Source organism: Phyllostomus discolor, chromosome 1 (assembly GCF_004126475.2).
Source record: "Phyllostomus discolor isolate MPI-MPIP mPhyDis1 chromosome 1, mPhyDis1.pri.v3, whole genome shotgun sequence".
In the NCBI taxonomy this organism is placed as follows: domain Eukaryota; kingdom Metazoa; phylum Chordata; class Mammalia; order Chiroptera; family Phyllostomidae; genus Phyllostomus; species Phyllostomus discolor.
In genome coordinates this window covers 196,941,447-196,958,559 of record NC_040903.2, presented here as the reverse complement: position 1 = coordinate 196,958,559, position 17,113 = coordinate 196,941,447, and the positions used below count along the sequence as shown (strand labels likewise).

Sequence of the window (17,113 nt, the reverse complement as noted above, 5' to 3'; positions counted from 1 at the left end):
AAGATTAAATAAGATCTTTATTTTTCAGTGGGTTCTAGTTTTTTTTCTTTTCTTTTTTTTTTAAAGATTTTATTTATTTTTTAGAGAGGGAAGGGAGAGAGACAGAGAGAGAGAGAGAGAGAAACATCAATGTGCGGTTGCTGGGGGTCATGGCCTGCAACCCAGGAATGTACCCTGGCTGGGAATCGAACCTGGGACACTTTGGTTCCCAGTCCGCGCTCAATCCACTGAGCTACACCAGCCAGGGCTTAGTTTTGTTTTCTTTATGAAAAAGATAATCACTGCAGTAAACTTCAAAGTGTTAAATAGGAGACAACCCTTTTCTTTCAACATGCTCCTGAGACTATTGCGTCGTTTCTAAAGACACGTGGCTTTTTCAATCTGTGTAGTTTTATGTCCTGATTTATATTGACTGCTTATCAGAGGTACATCTAAGGAACTGGCACCTCCTCTTCCTGAAACGCAACTGCTTCTGATACGGTAATAAAAAATAGCTGGATTCCATTACACTGAGATGGCTGTCGCTCGCTCAGCAAAGGGGGAACTCTCGGTTGGCTGCCATAACTCAACACACACATCTGCTTCTGTTAAGTACATCTAGATGTTTCAAAAACGCTTCCACCTACGTAACTTTCTGCATTAGCAAGTTTTGTAATGAACTTTTGAGGGTCATGTTGACTCAGATGATGTGACTAGATGATGAAAAATAAAGTATTTTGAATATAGAAACAAGTTCCATGAAAAGATGGCTCCTAAGTACCCTCCATACCTAAAATGCTACCTTTCTGGAAATGGCTGATGTATAGCAGGAGATTAAGACATTGTTAAACTATACATAAAAACATAAGATGCCTCCGGCCCCGGGGTGGCTCAGTTTGTCGGAGTGTTGTCCCATGAATTGAAAAGGTTGTGGGTTCAATGCCCCATCAGGGCACCTGTGTGGGTTGTGGGTTTAATCCCCAGTCAGGGCATGTAAGAGAGGCAACCGATTGATGTTTCTCTCTCATACTGATGTTTCTCTATATCTCCGTTTCTCTCCCTCCTTACCCTACTTCCCTCTCCCTCTTCCTCTCTCTCTAAAATCAAGAAACATATCCTTGGCTGAGGATTAAAAGAAACATGAAACGAGTTGTTAAGAGGTATAGTTAACTCTGCAGAAGGAGGATGCAGAGAGGTGGTTTCAGGAGTTGTGCCAAGTCTCCAAGCCCTGGCAGTTTTTCTTTTTACTGTGCCTTTAATGCTGCAACCTTATTTCACTCCTACTTTAATTTTATCATTCTGAATTCATCTTCTCCAGTTTTTGTGCAATGGATTTATCTTTTTGAAACAATAGTTTCATTATGTTCAAAAACCTGTCAAATTCGGCATTGTTTCTAAAGCACAAATCTGACCATCCTTCAGAGAGGAAGGTATGTGCAGGCCAGATCTCGTTGGACTTTGGAGTTTAAATTGAGAACTTACTACTCACGTATCTATTCATGTACTGCTGTTCACACAGCGCTGGGCCCGCCACACTGCAGATTAACTGACTTTGCTTTAGGAGTTTGCAGCCTGTCAGGGCAGATAGCTATCTGCTCTTGATCTCAGCCAAAGGCTGAGAAGCAGTAGAAGATAACCATCTAAATATAATTATAACATGATGAGGTAAATGTTGTTATGGATACATATATTGGGACAAGAGACATAAATCGGGGACTTGTGAACGTTGTACTCAGAAGTGCAGGGTGGCAGTAGCACCACTGTGTGTTTAATACAGTGGTTCTCAACTGTGGCACTCTGGACACCTTGGACTAGATGATTCCTTGTTGTGGGGTTTGTCCAATACACTGTAGGATGTTAGCAGCATTCATAGCCTCTATCTATGAGATGCCAGGAGCACCCCTCACCCAAGCTGTGACAACCAAAAGTGTCTCAAGATACTGCCATATGTCCCCCATGTAAAATGACCCCCATGGAGAATCAGGTGCAGATTTTGAAGTCCGCATTCTGTCCGGTACCGATAGGTAATGGAACTAAGCATTAATGGAGGTTTCTAAGTTAGCAGAGTAACTCCATTAATGAACTTTTGACTCTTGATCTAGTGTTTAGCAGTCTGTCATAGACCTTGATTCAGTTTGTGCAGAAAGAGATTTTAATTTGTAATAGTTTATTTATACTTTGAGTTCAAATGCCTAGGTTTTCCTTTTTTTTACATTTAGGGTCTCAGTACAGGTGTCATCCTTTTAGAAGCGACCTCGTTCTTCCTTTCCTTCCCAGAGCTCGGGAAGAGAGCACTGTGATGAGACAGCGTAACGGAGGTAGGGGCGGTGACAGGGGTTGCTGGGACACCGAGCACACAGTGTGCTACCTAACTAAAAAAATAAAAAGGAGAGAAAAAGCAAAGCAGGGCTGTATTCTTAAGCTTGATCAACGCCAGCTGTGCCTCACTGGAACCAGGAGTGCCCCACGGTCCTGTTTCACAGCAGAAGGCAGTCATTCTGTGCACGCATTCAGATCAGAAATTACTTTCCCAGACTTCATGTCCACACTGGGTGATTATGCAGTCTGTGGTGTCTTGTGATTGAGAAATTGTTTCTTATTTTTAAAGATCGGAGTGTGCTCCATATTGCCGTAGTTTTATGTAAGCAAAACTCTTTTAAAAAGCTACAGACATTTTGTTATTTTTTCTTTTCTCCATTTTTGAAAATAGATAAGGTATATTTTTTTTTTCTGAAGGAAGTGAGGCCACTAATTTGAACCAGTTTCTTCTGGACTTGTATTCTGAAATAGGTCTTGAAAACAGTTTGGAGAAAAAGCTATAATGCCTGAAGATACGGTCATCAACTCCAGTTAAAAGTAACAGATAAAAACAATTTAGAGATACAGCAGACTCCGAACCTTTGTAGAATATCGGGACAATGTGTCTGATCTTTGGTCTTTAGGCTGTACACACTGAGTGTGAGATGCCATTCACCTTTCCCCCCAAGGCTCTTGATGCCAACTCGGCCTGTCCCCTTTTGCATTAGATGCTGCGGAGGACACCGTCGGCGGAGAATCGCTTCAGTCTCTGTTTGCAGAGTGGGACAATCCGGTGTTTGCCCGTTATCCAGAGGTGGGTCTAGCAGTTTTCTTCGGCTCCCTAATTGAATTTCATCTAAGTTGGGTATGGGCATGACTGACTCCACCAATTTGTAATTATGAATGGAAAGTGGGTATGTTTCCAAATAATTTATTTGGAAATGAATGCTTAATGTAGAAAAGAGGAATCAGAATGCATAGCATGTTGGGAGTTCAGCTTTACTTTTGGATTGAACATGTAATCAGTGTGGAAATAGTGAGAGTGTTTACCACTCTTAAAAGCCTCTGGCAGAATGTTTAGGGTGGGGATAGTAAAAGCTGTTATTAAATGAAGCAGTGAGTCTTCCGCCCGAGGAACAGTGCATCACTGGAACTGAGTGTCTGTTCTCCCGGCGGTGGGTTATCACAGAACGTACTGTGTTGTAATGAGGGCGAGGGATGCACGAGCGTTTAATTCTGGATTCTTCAGTTAAGATGCCTTTAAGGGCTTGATCACGGAGCCTAGACAGATTGTTATTCTGAGATAATACCGGTTTCTGTCAGTAATTTTGTTCTTAGGGCCTTTTGGATTTCTGTTAAGTTCTCTGAATTCAGCCCGCCCCCAGTGGGTTCTGTGAAAATGAATGTTTTTAAAGCACTTTGAGGCCTGTGGTAAAACAGTTCTGCAGACATAAAACTTTACATCTGCGTGACGTTCGTGCTGGGTCTCTCCAGGTGGCCGTGGACGTGCGCAGCGGGCAGGCCGAGAGCCTGGCGGTGAAGGTCCACAACGTCCTGCACCCTTACCGCTTCACCAAAGCCATGATTCCCTCCATGCAGGTAACGGTCGACTTCGAAGTCCCGTAAAAATATATATGTGAGCCCCAGGCTAGACTCACTCTTGTGAAACTGGATTTATTTGATGGTACGGACCACCCTGGTCAAGGCACGTGTGTTTTGTAAAGTTTTACTGGAACTTCATTGTCAGAAGAAAAAGAAAAGGGCTAAATTAATTACCAAGAAAAAAATGTCCTTCGTAGGGGGAGCAGGTTTGGAGGGATGAATTATGGATTTAGGCTCGCAGTTTCAAGCCTAAATCCATAATTCATCCCTCCAAAGGGATGATTCGATTTTATATTTTGACAATAATTTATAAATCAGCTAGGTCCTACAGAGATGTTGTCCTCAAATGTGCAATGATGTCCCTTTTTAAACAACCCTGTATTGTGCGAGGCTACAGATGACCTGGCTCAGGAGACGCCCTGGACTGAGGAGCCCCGTTAGCAAGAGGGACCCCTGGGCTCGCCCGCGTTTCTAGGTTGCCCTCTCTCCACACCCTCTCTGGACGGCTCGCCTCCTCGTTTCCAGCATGGAACACGTTGGGAGGTTAGACAGGCTAGGAGCGAGGGAAACTCCTGATCACTTGATCCAAAAACAGGCCCTGGGGTGGTGGTATAGATGAGGGGGTGTGAGGGGAGCCGCATCAGCACCTGGACCGAGAGGAGCCCCCAGGGCCTGCAGCCACAGCTGGCTTTTTAATTCACCGCTTTAGTGGACTAGCTCTTTCGAATACTTTTCCTTGCTTTTGTATAGATTGTTAAAATTTATTTGCACTTTATTTGTTAGCAGTCTCTGGTCATATCAATAATTCTCTGGTTATGTTACACATTAAGAAGGGTCATTCTGTTGGGAACATCTCAGGTCTATTCTCAAGTTTTGTTAGCCTATCTCTCTGAGATGCCCCAGTCTGCATTCCGTGTAAGTCTCCTGACCGCTCTGCCTGCCTGTTCTCTCATCCTCCCCGATGACGCCCTCGGGCTCGTCAGCACTTCTCCCCAGCACCTGTGAAAGTCACGCTGCAGACAAGTCTATTTAGAGTTGCTTAGTCTCTTTCTACACAGATAAGCCTTCGTTAATTTTTATTTAATGTTGTACCACTTGTTTCAATGTATGGCAGGTGCTCCAGCAAGTGGATAAAAAGTTTATTGCCTGTTTGATGAGCACTAAGACGGAAGAGAATGGTGAGGCAGGTAAGAACGGAGAGCAGCCCTGACCGATAGATACCCAGCTACTCTCTGACAGCCCTCCCTGTGAGGTTATTTTTGTACACGGAATACATTGCAATGGTTTGGAAAGATTAGGGGAAGCCAATCTAAATTAATATTATGAAATGATAGTTTTAAAGCACGTTTAGTTTTATAAACATACACATACGTATATAAGGAACACACATCTAAGTACATGCTAAGCTGTGAAACTTTGGGAGTGAGAATGGAAGTAGGCCCAGGGGGAATGTCATGTTTTACTCTTTGAAGTATTTTGTATTGTTTGACTTTTAAATAATGTTTTTATGTGTTCCCTTCATAGTAATAGAAAGTTCTGAACTGTACTGTATTTGTCAAAAGTTAAATACAATTTATTGGTGACCTGCTTTAATAAAACAATAGTAGTTTGTAAATAATATTAACTCATTCAATAAACATTCGGTGCCTAGTGTATGCCCAGGACTGTACTAGGCCCTGGGAATACAATGGTGGGGAAAATACATGGAGGAGAAACAGGTGATTACACAGATGTTAAATATCCCCAGCTAGAGTTGGGGAGGAGAGAAACAGATGCTCTAAGAACCCATATTGGGAGATCTGATGTAGTGAGGGGGCTCGGGCAAGGTTTTCTTGGTGAAGGAGAGAGAGAGAAAGTGTGAGTATGAATTAACTGGGGGAGGAAGAGAGGGAGGCGTACTCTTGGCAGAGGGAGGAGCATGCAATTTGCGACTCCCTCTCCGTTAGGGAGGGGAAGCCAGGCGAGTGCAGTTGGAGTGAGAGCAAGAAGATGAGGGCAGATCTCAAATGCCAGTTTCAAGTTTGCCTTTGTCCCAGTACCAACTGGAAACAGTTGAAAGCTTTCTGTTTTCTTTGTTGTTGTTGGTTTTTTACTGTCTTTCTGGTGTTATTTTTGCGGTGGCTCATGTTACATCATATTTGTGTTTTGAAAATATTGCTCTGGGTGCAGTATGGAGAGCGGACTGGGTGTGGGGGTGCAGTCCCAGTGACTGCAGAGAGCCTGTCAGGAGGGGAGTGCGCTGCAGCGGGGACCGAGGTGAATAGCTGGGACTAGACGGAAGTGAATGCTTTGGAACGGGATTGCGGAGACAAAGTCAGCGGGTTTGGTCGTGGGTGGGGTATACGGAAGCTATATCAAAGATGACTCCTGGTTTTCTGGCGTCTGTAACTGAGTAGATGATGTTGCAGGAGAGTGTGCGTTTGGATGAGAAGCAGGCAGAGAGTGAAAATCGTGAGTTCAGCCTGAAATCTGTCTGAAATGTTCAAGAAGAGATGTCAAGAACGTGGTTGGATTTTACAGGTTTGGGACTTGAAAAGCATTCTGATATGGAGATGTAAATCTGAGTTGTCAGCGGAAAGTTGGTCATGAAGTCACAAGTGTAACTTTAACTAGAAAAAGAGTGAAGGGGGGGGGTAAGGGAGAGAGATTCTGAATCTAGAATAATTCCAATATTTAATAGCTAGTCAGGAGAGGGTGACCAGCAAAAGAGGTTGTGCAGGAAGAGCTAGAGAAATAGGAAGAAAGTAGACGAAGGCTGTGTTGCAAGGCCAAGACTTCATATAAATGCTGCCAAGAGGTTAAGTAAGATGAGGGCCAAAATGATCTGCACAATTTTGTGACAGAAGTCAGGTGGGAACTGTTTCAGGTGGGAACTGTTTTAGGTGGGAACTGATTCAGGTGGGAACTGATTCAGAGAGCAGATGGGGGGATGCTGCCTCTAAGAGACTGTACGGAGAGAGACTCCAAAATCTGTGACATGGCAGAGAGAGACTGAAAGAGGCCAAGGGTGAGAGGAGGCTTTTTTCTTTTTTCCCTTTAAACCGGGAGACTCTAGAGTGCTTTGACAATGCTGAGTACTGTAAAGTTCAGCATTGAGTGGCGGAGAGCCTGCAGCACAAGCCAGTGCACTGGCTCCAGACTGGCAGGCCTGCGGGCGAGTGCTTCTGAAGTTTGAAAGCAGTTCATTCTGTTTGTATTTGAAAATACTCCCTGTTGTCCTATTTACAATGTAGACTTTTCTAATAAATGCCATAGTAGACCAAAGGCAAATTAACCAAAATTTTGTCATAATTATCATAAATATGGAATTAGTAAAGGTCAAATTATAGTATTACTGTTTCTAGAAGATGAATAGATTTTATTCTAAAGTTTTGATTATCTGAAATTCTTTGTTAAAATATCCAAATCTCAACTAATGGCATCTGAGATGGGTGTAGCCACAAAATCTAGAAATGTTCAAAGAAATAAAAGGGACATATCTAAATTTCTCTTAAGTTTCTATATTATCATCGTATTGGTTAGCTGCCACCAAAGGGTGCTCTTAGATAAATACATTTTTCTAGATCAAAATGTGTTTTCACTGTTGCTTATGCATATCAAAGGCAACCTACTCCATAATGAACTGACTTGTATTTTAATATCTGCACATATTTTTTGTAATGGACAAATATATTATTATTTAAATTATAGTGAAATTGTTGTCATATATTGGCATTTTTTACTGAATGTTTCTGCCTACAGTAAAATAAGGTATTCAGTTATGATAAAAGATTAAGGATTCATTCATTTATTCTGTAAGTCAATACTGAGTGCCTATGACATGCCTGGTGACTGTTATGCATGCTGGAAATACACCAGACAGAAACCCCTGCCCTTGTGAAACTCGTACTCTGTTATGTTGGGGTATTGAAAACACAGCTTCCGGCATTAGTAAGTTACTCTCATATATTCTGCATCATTCAAGGAGCGAAAAAGGTCGTGAACACGATGTAAACTATAAACCATTCCTCCAGAGTCAGGGACAGGATTGCTTCTTTCGGGGTCACGGACTCTTGGTAATCCACATTGGCTCTAGTTTCAAATTCGAGGTTACTCCCTCACGATTCATTATTTATTCCATCGTCTTGCCCAACACAGGATGTTCAGTATTCATCACAACCAGCTGCAACTGCTTCTATTCTCAGAGGAGCTTAACATTCAGCATGTTGGGGCCTGTTCCTCTGGTTGAACAAGCTGTCAGAAAAATTATTTCCTTTTTTTCTTTAAGTCTTAAGCTCTCATGCCATGAATTTGATAGTGTCAGAGAAACAATTTTTTAGTAGAAACAGGGAAAGCAAGCACTATCTATTTTGATCAAATTCAAGAGAACTTTTATTTCAGTGTAATCAGTAGCAATAAACCTCAACTCTTTGGCCAAGAGTACTAAAATTACAAGCTAAAAAGATGTAGTGATGTAAGTGAGAATCAGTCCTCCTGTCAATAAGAAAAAGATCAGTTTGGGCTTTGGGGGCCGGGACAGTCCGCCTCCTCTCTTGCACTTGAACGCCTAAAGCCTTTCCACTCAAAGTCTGCGAACAGCATCCCTGCCTGGGAGTTTATCAGACCTGCAGAAGTTCGCGTCCCGCCCCCGCCTCACTGAACCAGAAGCTGCGTTCCAGTAGGATCTCCAGGCGGTCGGCGTGCCCGTCGAAGTGCGGGAAGCCTGACTCTGAGTCGAGGCAGCCTGTGGCCAGGGGGCCGGCTCCAGGCATCACCTGTGCTTTTACTGCCGGGTAGAGAACAGTGGTTTTCACATGTTTCAGTGGTTGGGGAAAAGGCAAAAAAAAAGAATATTTCTCGATATATTAAAATTATGGGAACATAGCTATGATATTGACATGTTGTCTGTGGCTGCTTTGGTTCAAAACGAAGAGTTGAGTAGTTGTGACAGAAACCATGTGTCTCAAAAGCCTGAAATATTTACTCTCTGGCCCTTCACAGAAACAAATGTTCTGACCTCTGGGCCAAAGCATAGTAGGGCCGCATTCTTCATCGCTTCCAGAGCAGCTTGCCGAGCAAGGCCAGCTGATTGTAATTATGTATTGTTTAATGATCCTTCATTGTACCAACTTTGAGTTAATAAAGCAAAACCAGTATTTACAGATTAAAATGTGGGGCTTTAACCTTGTTTTATAAGTGAAATACTAATGAACTAAAGAGTTTTTCATCACAGCTAAATTTGTTGTATTATTCCCCATAATTTCATTTTTTTAGGAAATAAAAGATACAGTTGTTACTACTCAGTATGTTTCTCCTTTGCTCACCTCATTAAGTAGTTTTGAGTTAACCTTTTTCTCTCTCAACACATGATTATTTTAATCTTGATCGGCTAATATGACACTCCAGTAACCCTTGGCTGTCCTCTAGGTGGAAACCTGCTGGTCTTGGTGGACCAGCACGCCGCCCATGAGCGCATCCGCCTGGAGCAGCTCATTATTGGTAAGAGTGCGTCTGGGGTGGGAGGGTCTGCCTGGGGCTGGAAGATACCGGAGACTCCTCCGCTGAATTAACATGCCTGAAAGTTTTTCCAGCTGTGACTGTTGTGAGGAAAATGAATTGTATGTTTAAAAAATTAAGCTGAAGTCCTTTGGTTTGGCTCCTTTTATAACTGAAAGAGTGGAGTAGTTCACTGATTCAAACACGTGGGTCTTACAGTGTCAGAGATGCATTTGCTGTATATTTATTGTCAACCCTTACGACTGGGTGTCTGAGGATTAGGCTGCTTCATTGTGGCATCCAGCACAAATACATGCCAGGTGTCCATGTGATCTTCTTTTCTGAAGGTTTTTATTTGTTTATTTTTAGACAGAAGGGAAGGGACGGAGAAGGAGAGGGAGAGAAACATCAATATGTGGTTGCCTGTCACGCTCCCCGCTACTGGGGACCTGGCCCACAACCCAGGCATGTGTCCTGACTAGGAATCGAACCGGTGACCCTTTGGTTCTCAGTTTGGCACTCAATCCACTGAGCCACACCAGCCAGGGCTGCCCATGTGATCTTAGTGCACCTTCCTCACAGTTCATCAGGCAGAGACCACCAGCAGCTCAGAAGGCCCAATAAATTGTGTTTATTTTAAATTTTGTGGTTGAATAGTAGTGTAATCAAACAGGTTTAAGTCTGAAAGGTACAAAATAAAGTCCTCTTTCTACCTTTGTCCCTCACCCCACCTCATTTCTCTCCCCAGAGGCCACCAGTGTCACAAATTTGTTGTGTCCCTTCCAAAGTCACTGTGTGCTTTCTCATCTTCGCGACCCTGTCTTCTCCTCATGAGGCAGTGTGCGCCCCAAGGGGTAAAATAAAGGAAAGTCTTTACTCCTGTGGTCCAATAACGAAAAACCTAATGTCAGAGAGTTAGGTGACGAGGTGTTTTATGGACTAGAGTGGCAGTGATGTTACTTCCACAGTCGCTTTTTCTTGTAAGACCAAGACCTAAGTGTTGGAAAAGATGCGATAAAAACTCACTTGCTGTCGGGCCACCTGAGAATAGTGCTGATGCCTCCGTCTCTCGGAAGACGGGGGACCCTTCTGAAGGGGGGGGGAGGCCTTCCTGAGCCACAGGACTGCGTAGTAAACCCGTCTGATTTCCTCAGCAGTCCACGTTACTCGCCTGTGTTACCAAACCCGCGTTTATTGACTGTTTATGGGAACGTGGCATTGCTCATTTGAATATAAGATTTAAGTCTTATATTTCTTACTTTTGAAAATGTTTCTGACACAAATAAACAGACTGCGCATTCACTGGTTTGACTTTAATAATGGAACTTTAAAGCCTAGAACCTGCCCATTGAACCACACTGTTAAGCACTGCAGTAACTGCATGACCGCAGCTAGCCATGCTTCATTTTTATCTGAATCTAGAAGACTTCGCTTCCAACTCTTAACCCACTTGTCTTTCTCCCAATAGATTCCTATGAGAAGCAACAGCCACAAGGCTCTGGTCGGAAAAAATTACTGGCTTCCACCGTGAGTCCTCCACTAGAAATCACAGTGACGGAGGAGCAAAGGAGACTGTTACGGTCAGTGCCCCCACGAGGATGTGCTGTTGATAGTGTAAATATTCACAACAATCCTGTGGGGTATAAGCCTGGCCATTGTTCCTTTTTTCACGAGTCACCTGAGACTGAGAGGAGGTTACGGACTGCCCAAGGTCAGCACAGCGCTGAAGTGGTGGAGCGGGCCCTCAGACGCAGGTTTTCTGACTCCAAATGCTGTTCTTTCTACTATACTACAGCTGTTGAGTATAGGATAGAGTTTCCCTGATAATTTTTTCCAGCAGTTGGCTTAGAGTACTCTCACCATTTCTTGGAACAGTCAGTGTTTATGCTGTGCTGTTTCTGAAAGCAAAGTTACTGCAGTAATTGCTTCCATTGTGTTCTGCCTCAGTGCATTCTGGGTTCTTAGTTTTCATTATGATAATCACACTGGGCAGAGAGTAGAACACTGGGCCGCAAGGAAGGGGCAAATCGTGTAATGAATCACAAGATAGGACCTTTTCCCACTTTGGGGCAGCACAGGTTGTTGGACGTGAAAAAGAGAGAATTGTCTCTGAATTTATTTCAGGTTTGGGAACATGCCACTGCCAATAAGTATTTTCCCCTGGGGCATAAGTTATATTAGAGGCAGATCCATTTATTTGCGTCCCCTTAATCAGGACCCCTCAGTTCCTGGGGCTGTTAGTTACCTCCCAGCTTTAACGGTGATTCAAAACACTTGCAGCCCTTTCGTCTGTGCCAGACTCCTTCAGGTGCCGGCACGAGAAGTTAGCAGTTGTTCACTGAGGGGTAAAATCTTAGGAACAAGACTTAGACCTAAACTGAGTCTCTCAATGGAAAAGAGAAAAAGAGAAAGTTCGTGTGATTCAAAAAGGAAATTTAATAATAAAATCCTAAACAAATACTCCTAAATGTGAGAAAAGCAGTGTAACTTACACAGCTTATGGCAGCGTTTGAGAAACTATCCAGTGTTTGGAACCAGGACGGAAATGCAAATGAAGTAACACTTTTACATGTGAGGTTGTAATGCTTTTACATGTGAGGTTATCCCTTTAGGTGTTACCACAAAAATCTGGAAGATCTGGGCCTTGGAATTCTATTTCCAGACACTAGTGATTCTCTGGTCCTTGTAGGAGAAGTACCACTCTGTTTCGTAGAGAGAGAAGCCAATGAACTTCGAAGAGGAAGATCCACTGTGACCAAGAGTATCGTGGAGGTAAGACATAGCTGCAGGTGTTGGAATCACTGAGCGGTAGCAACCTCCTGTTCCGTTTAGGAACTCTCTATCGTCATCTTTTATTCAGTAAGCATTTATGAAATACCTGCTGTGTGCCACGTGCTAGCGAGTCCAAGGTGAATTAGCTCAGAGTGAGGAAGAAGGACATTTAAATAATCATAACACAGTGAAAATTGGACCATAGAAGTATGTTCAAAAGTGCTATGGAAACATAAAATGATTACTGTGCCCAGAAAGGTGGAAGTCAAGGACACTGTCACAGAAAAGCTGGCTTTTGTTTTTGTTTTCCTTTGTAGAAAATGTCTTATAAAACACCAGGAGCCTGCCCGGTACAGGAGACAGGAGAAGGGCATTCTAGACAGCGCAGCGGGTATTGGAGACCTGATGCAGAACCTGTGTTTAGGGAACTGTCAGATGGCTCACATTAAGATATATACGGGGCAGTGGCGGGACTAGATGGGGCTAGATAGGTTGTCGAGACCAAATCACAAAGGGGGTTAGCATATCCTGCTAAGTAGCTTGCATCCATCTGCAGGCATTTTCAGTGTGACTGCATGAATGTGGCTTGGTAACGGTCTGGGAAGCTGCTGCTGGGATGTGGCGTTGTGGGGGTTAGAGAGGATCCTTCCTTCTTACCTCACTTGTATGTCTTTTTTTTTTTACAACAAATATAATTTATTTTGTCTTTGTTGCCTTGTCTTTTCTTTTCTCCTTTTCTGTTTTCTATTAGTATTTTCTTCTTTTTTAATCCTCACCCAAGGATATGTTTATTAACTTGAGAGAGAAAGAGAGAGAAACATCAATGTGAAAGAGAAACATTGGTTGCCTCCTGTACGTGCCCCAGCTGGGGATCGAACCAGCAACCTAGGTATATGCCCTGACTGGGAATCAAACCTGCAACCTTTTGGTTCATGGGGTGACGTTCCAACCAACTGAGCCACCTGGCCAGGGCTGTGTTTTCTTCATTTCTCCCTTTTTTTCCTCTACTAGCTTAGAATTTGCATTTGCATATCTAACAAAGTTTAAAAACTTAAAAAGTGTAAAAGTTTAATTTGTTTCTCTGTTTTCTTTTCTAAACTGCAAAAGTCAACCATCACCTCTCTCCCATCTTCCATGTTGTTGCCTCTTTTGATTACACCTTGTTTTTAATTCCCCTGGTAGTCATTAATTTTGCAGTAAGTATATACATTTTTAATCCTCACCCAAGGGCATAGTTATTTTTATTTATTTATTTTGGCGGGGGTGGGAGTAAGAGGAAAGGGAAAGAGAGAGGGAGAGAAACATTGATCGGCTGCGTCTAGTATGACCCCGACTAGGGACCAAACCTGCAACCTAGACATGTGCTATGACTGGGAATTGAACCTACGACCTTTTGGTTTATAGAAAGATGCTCCAACCAACCGGGCCACACTGGCCAGGGCTGTACTCAGTATTTATTTAGATTAACCAAGATGTTTAACAGAGTCTTTGTTCACTGCTGCTTCTTGCATCCTACTTTGTGTTCAGTTTCTTTTTATGGAAGTTAATCTCCTGAAAGTTCTTTTTTTAAGAGTCCATTGAAAATATCTTTATTTTGCCTTCACACTTGCATGATTGCCTAGCTAAAAATAGAATGCCATATTGCAAATTATCCCTCTGCACTTGGAAAATACTCCATTACTTTTTTTTTTCTTTTGAGGACAAGGAGATTAATGTTCAGTTTGTTGAGGGGATGACATTTCTTCAGGAGCATCATTTACATCAGGCCACTGATCTCAACATAAAATGTTTAATTAAAACCAAAAACCCATCTTCCCCCCAAACTCAAACACCGTGTTTCATTCCTTCTGACGTCCCGTTTCTCCCGTTGAAGTCACTGTCAGTCTCATCGCCATGTCTTCGCAGGTGACCTGCTTTTCTCTCCGGCTGCCCTCAAGATTCTGTCTCTGATGTTCCCCCGTTTCCCTGTGGTGTATCTTTGTATGGATTTATTTTCATTTCCTTCTTGAGATTCATCATAATTCTTCAATTTAGAAATTGTACAGTTATTATCATTTCAAACATTGCTTCTTCCCCCGTGCCTGGCCTCCTGGAAATCCTGTGAGACGTGCACTCAACCTTCTCTTTTCCCTTTTCATGTCTTTTAACTTTTCTTTCACGTTTCCCATTGTTTTCTCTCTCTGTGATATGTTCTGGGAAATCTCCTCAGTTATCTTCCCATGAACTAATTAGACGTTTAACTTGTCCACTAAGTTTTTTAAAAATTTCAGGCACTGTATTCTTATTTCCCAAATGTTGGTTCTTCTTCAGATCTGCCTGCCCCCCCCTCTCCAAGGGGCCCTGTCTTATTCATTACGGGTTCTCACTCCTTCATCTCCAGCTCTTTCTGCTGGAGCACAGGCAAGTGCGCATCAGCTTAGTGCGCCATTTTCCTCGAGATCTGAGTGACCTCAGCAATATGTAAAAATTGGCAGATGTACCTACCGGGCAAATAGCGGGGTAGATGGATGTGGGAAGGATCTGAGGGAGGGAGAGCAGGGAGAGGCTACTGCACTGGGGCAAATAGGAGAGCCCGAGGACTGGACCAGGTCAGTGCCAGTGGTAACGCACAGGAGGGGCATATAGATTTAGGACGTACATTGGAAGGTAGGATCAAGAAGACCAGGCTAGAAATAGAACATAACAGGGATAAAGGAGAATGGGTAAATAACAGTTCAGAGGGTTCTAACTCGGATGACTGGAAGGAGGGTGGTGCCCTTGACAGGAAAGGAGACAGAGGAGGAGGGGCACACCTCCCGGGAGTCAGTCTGAGGCTGGGTTTAGATGCACTGGGTGTGCCTTCAGGTGGGGTGTCCAGTACATAGGCAGACCGGGCTACCCATCTCTCTTTGGGAGTTAGTAGTATAACTATTCTGATAATGTCAGAAGCTGGCACATGGTCTAAAGGAAGTGAGATTGTCCAGAGAATGTATGAAGAATAAAAAGAGAAAAAACAAAGGGTGGAGCTCATGGAACACCAGCATTCAGGGTGCATGTGTTTTAGCAGAAGTTTGGAAAGCTGTTGCGGGGAAGAAGAAACTGTAAAGGGTCATTGACTGTATTTGGCCGTGGAGGGAGGAGGGAAGTTGGGGAAAAGCAGTATTGCCAAAGCCACAGGAAGTTTTAAGCAGGCAGGGATCGGTTGGCAATAGCAAGTGGACTCGACTCGCATGAGGACCTTGGTTACCTTGTGGAACTGTGTCCTGAGAGTCGGGGGTGGGGGTGGCGGGGAGGGGGCAGCAGACGGATTGCTGTGGGTCAGGGAGGGAGGGGAGGGAAGGGAGGTGGAGCTAAGTGTACTAGTCTTTCAAGACCTTGGCTGCATACAGAAAAAGAGAGCTCTTGGGTTACCTTGAGTTCACCCTTTCCAAAAGCGCCCTTTGATCTGACAACCTTTGCTTTTTCTTCAGCGTTGCTCTTTTCTCCCAGCAAAGCTCTTTCTCCAAGGCTCCACCTCCAAACTGTCTTAAATCCAAAAGATAGGATCTGTTAGAATCTTTTATTGTAATTCAATCCCTAAGTATTTAACCAGAAAATTACAACAAAAACTTTCCCTGAAGTGCCTTTCAAAGACTGCTGGTAAGGAGTTTGCCTCAAGTTGAAAGAAGGCTTATGGTTTCAGAAAATCTTGATTACGTTGAGTCAGGCTGATCAGGAGAGAGACTGTTGATTCTGGAAGAAGCTGGAATAGTTTCAGTGTCTTGAAGAAAATGATAGCTACTTGGATCTAGCAGTTGAGAGATCACTAATACATCTTTCTAAAAAGTTCTGTCCTCTAGCCTGATGAATGAGCTGTTTTAATATTATTTGAATTATCTAGTGTCGGTTGAGCCATTGAAACAGGAAATGAACAGAGAGCAAGACCCACCCACCCCTTCACAGCTTACAGAGCGCTGTCCTGCCAGTCCCAGGCGTGCAGGCGCTAGAGAGAGCGGCAGAGAAGTCGGGTTTGGTCTGTGTCCACACCGAGCCTTCTCGGTGGGTCGGGTATTATGAGACATCTGTCTGTCTAGGTTTGTTTGGGAAAATAGGTGGTTTTTAAAAATGCATAACATCTACCACATAGGTCTTTGTGACTGTGCTCACTTATAAGCACAGTGGGCTCGAGTGCATGTGAGGGAGGGGAGAGAGTTTTCTGACTCTGGTTTAAAAGGAAAATCTGCCATGTTGTAATCTTAGGAAGCTGATTTATGCATATGCATTTCTAGGAGTAGAGAAATCTTGTGTTTCCTTATAAATACATTATAAAATGTGCCATATGTAAAACAGTCACCTCCAGAGGGTAAGCACATTGGTAGTGTGAAGTAGTGTCTGCTTTGAATTTCTTTAAAGTCCTTTTGTAAATATTAACATCTGTCAGGGTGTAACTGTTAAAACGGCCACCCCTGGGACAGAGATATACTGGGAAGGAGGAACTTCTGAACAGAATGCCTCGGAAAGTAAGCTGTTTGACCTGAAGGGAGTTGTCCAAAAAAAAAAGCCTGTGGGAACTGAAGTGACTACTTATGTTTATGACATTTAAGCAAGTGTCATACTGAGTGCACCGTTGTGTTCATGATTCTTGTGTATTTATTCTGTTTCTGTGTAACACGACACTTGTTTTGGTTGAGATTACGAATCCAAACAGACAGCCTCTCAGGGAGATGCCTCCCTGATATTTCCAATTGGTCGAACCCTCCAGGCTGTGCTCGCACCAGTCACATGACCGCACGGGTTGCTGGGCTGCCCCTGGAGGAAGTTTCAGTAGCTGAACACACTCTCTGCCCAGTAAGAGTTCTGTTCGGTTGTCTGGGTGCTTCATATTTAAAGTGCCTTACAACAAACACAGTATTTGCACCTAAGCGCTGTATTGCTGGAACTCTCCTCCAGGAGGCACGTTTTAAAGAAAATCTGGGTGTTTTGTGAACTGTCAAATGGCAAGTATAACGCAGCAGCAGATTAATGACTG

At 43.4% G+C, this 17,113-nt stretch overlaps 1 protein-coding gene and 1 long non-coding RNA gene across 7 annotated transcripts in view; both read left to right on the top strand.

The window, feature by feature from the left end:
* The window catches only part of LOC114491797 (acylphosphatase-1), a 40,267-nt gene that overhangs the window by 18,150 nt on the left and 5,004 nt on the right, over positions 1-17,113 (top strand). For 3 of the 6 annotated variants that reach the window (XM_036012261.1, XM_028506101.2, XM_028506100.2), the window contains 7 exons: positions 2,199-2,297; positions 3,006-3,091; positions 3,772-3,876; positions 4,994-5,066; positions 9,286-9,357; positions 10,823-10,934; positions 11,967-12,126. In XM_036012261.1, the coding sequence (XP_035868154.1) occupies positions 2,199-2,297; positions 3,006-3,091; positions 3,772-3,876; positions 4,994-5,066; positions 9,286-9,357; positions 10,823-10,934; positions 11,967-12,126 (707 nt within the window). Of the gene's footprint in view, positions 1-2,198; positions 2,298-3,005; positions 3,092-3,771; positions 3,877-4,993; positions 5,067-9,264; positions 9,358-10,822; positions 10,935-11,966; positions 12,127-17,113 lie in introns of all 6 variants that reach the window. The other 3 variants (XM_036012263.1, XM_036012267.1, XM_036012277.1) reach the window with 2 other exon arrangements.
* On the top strand, positions 5,514-8,689 carry LOC118497568. The gene is made up of 2 exons (XR_004900093.1): positions 5,514-6,745; positions 6,778-8,689. It is a non-coding gene; the product is annotated as an uncharacterized LOC118497568 (long non-coding RNA).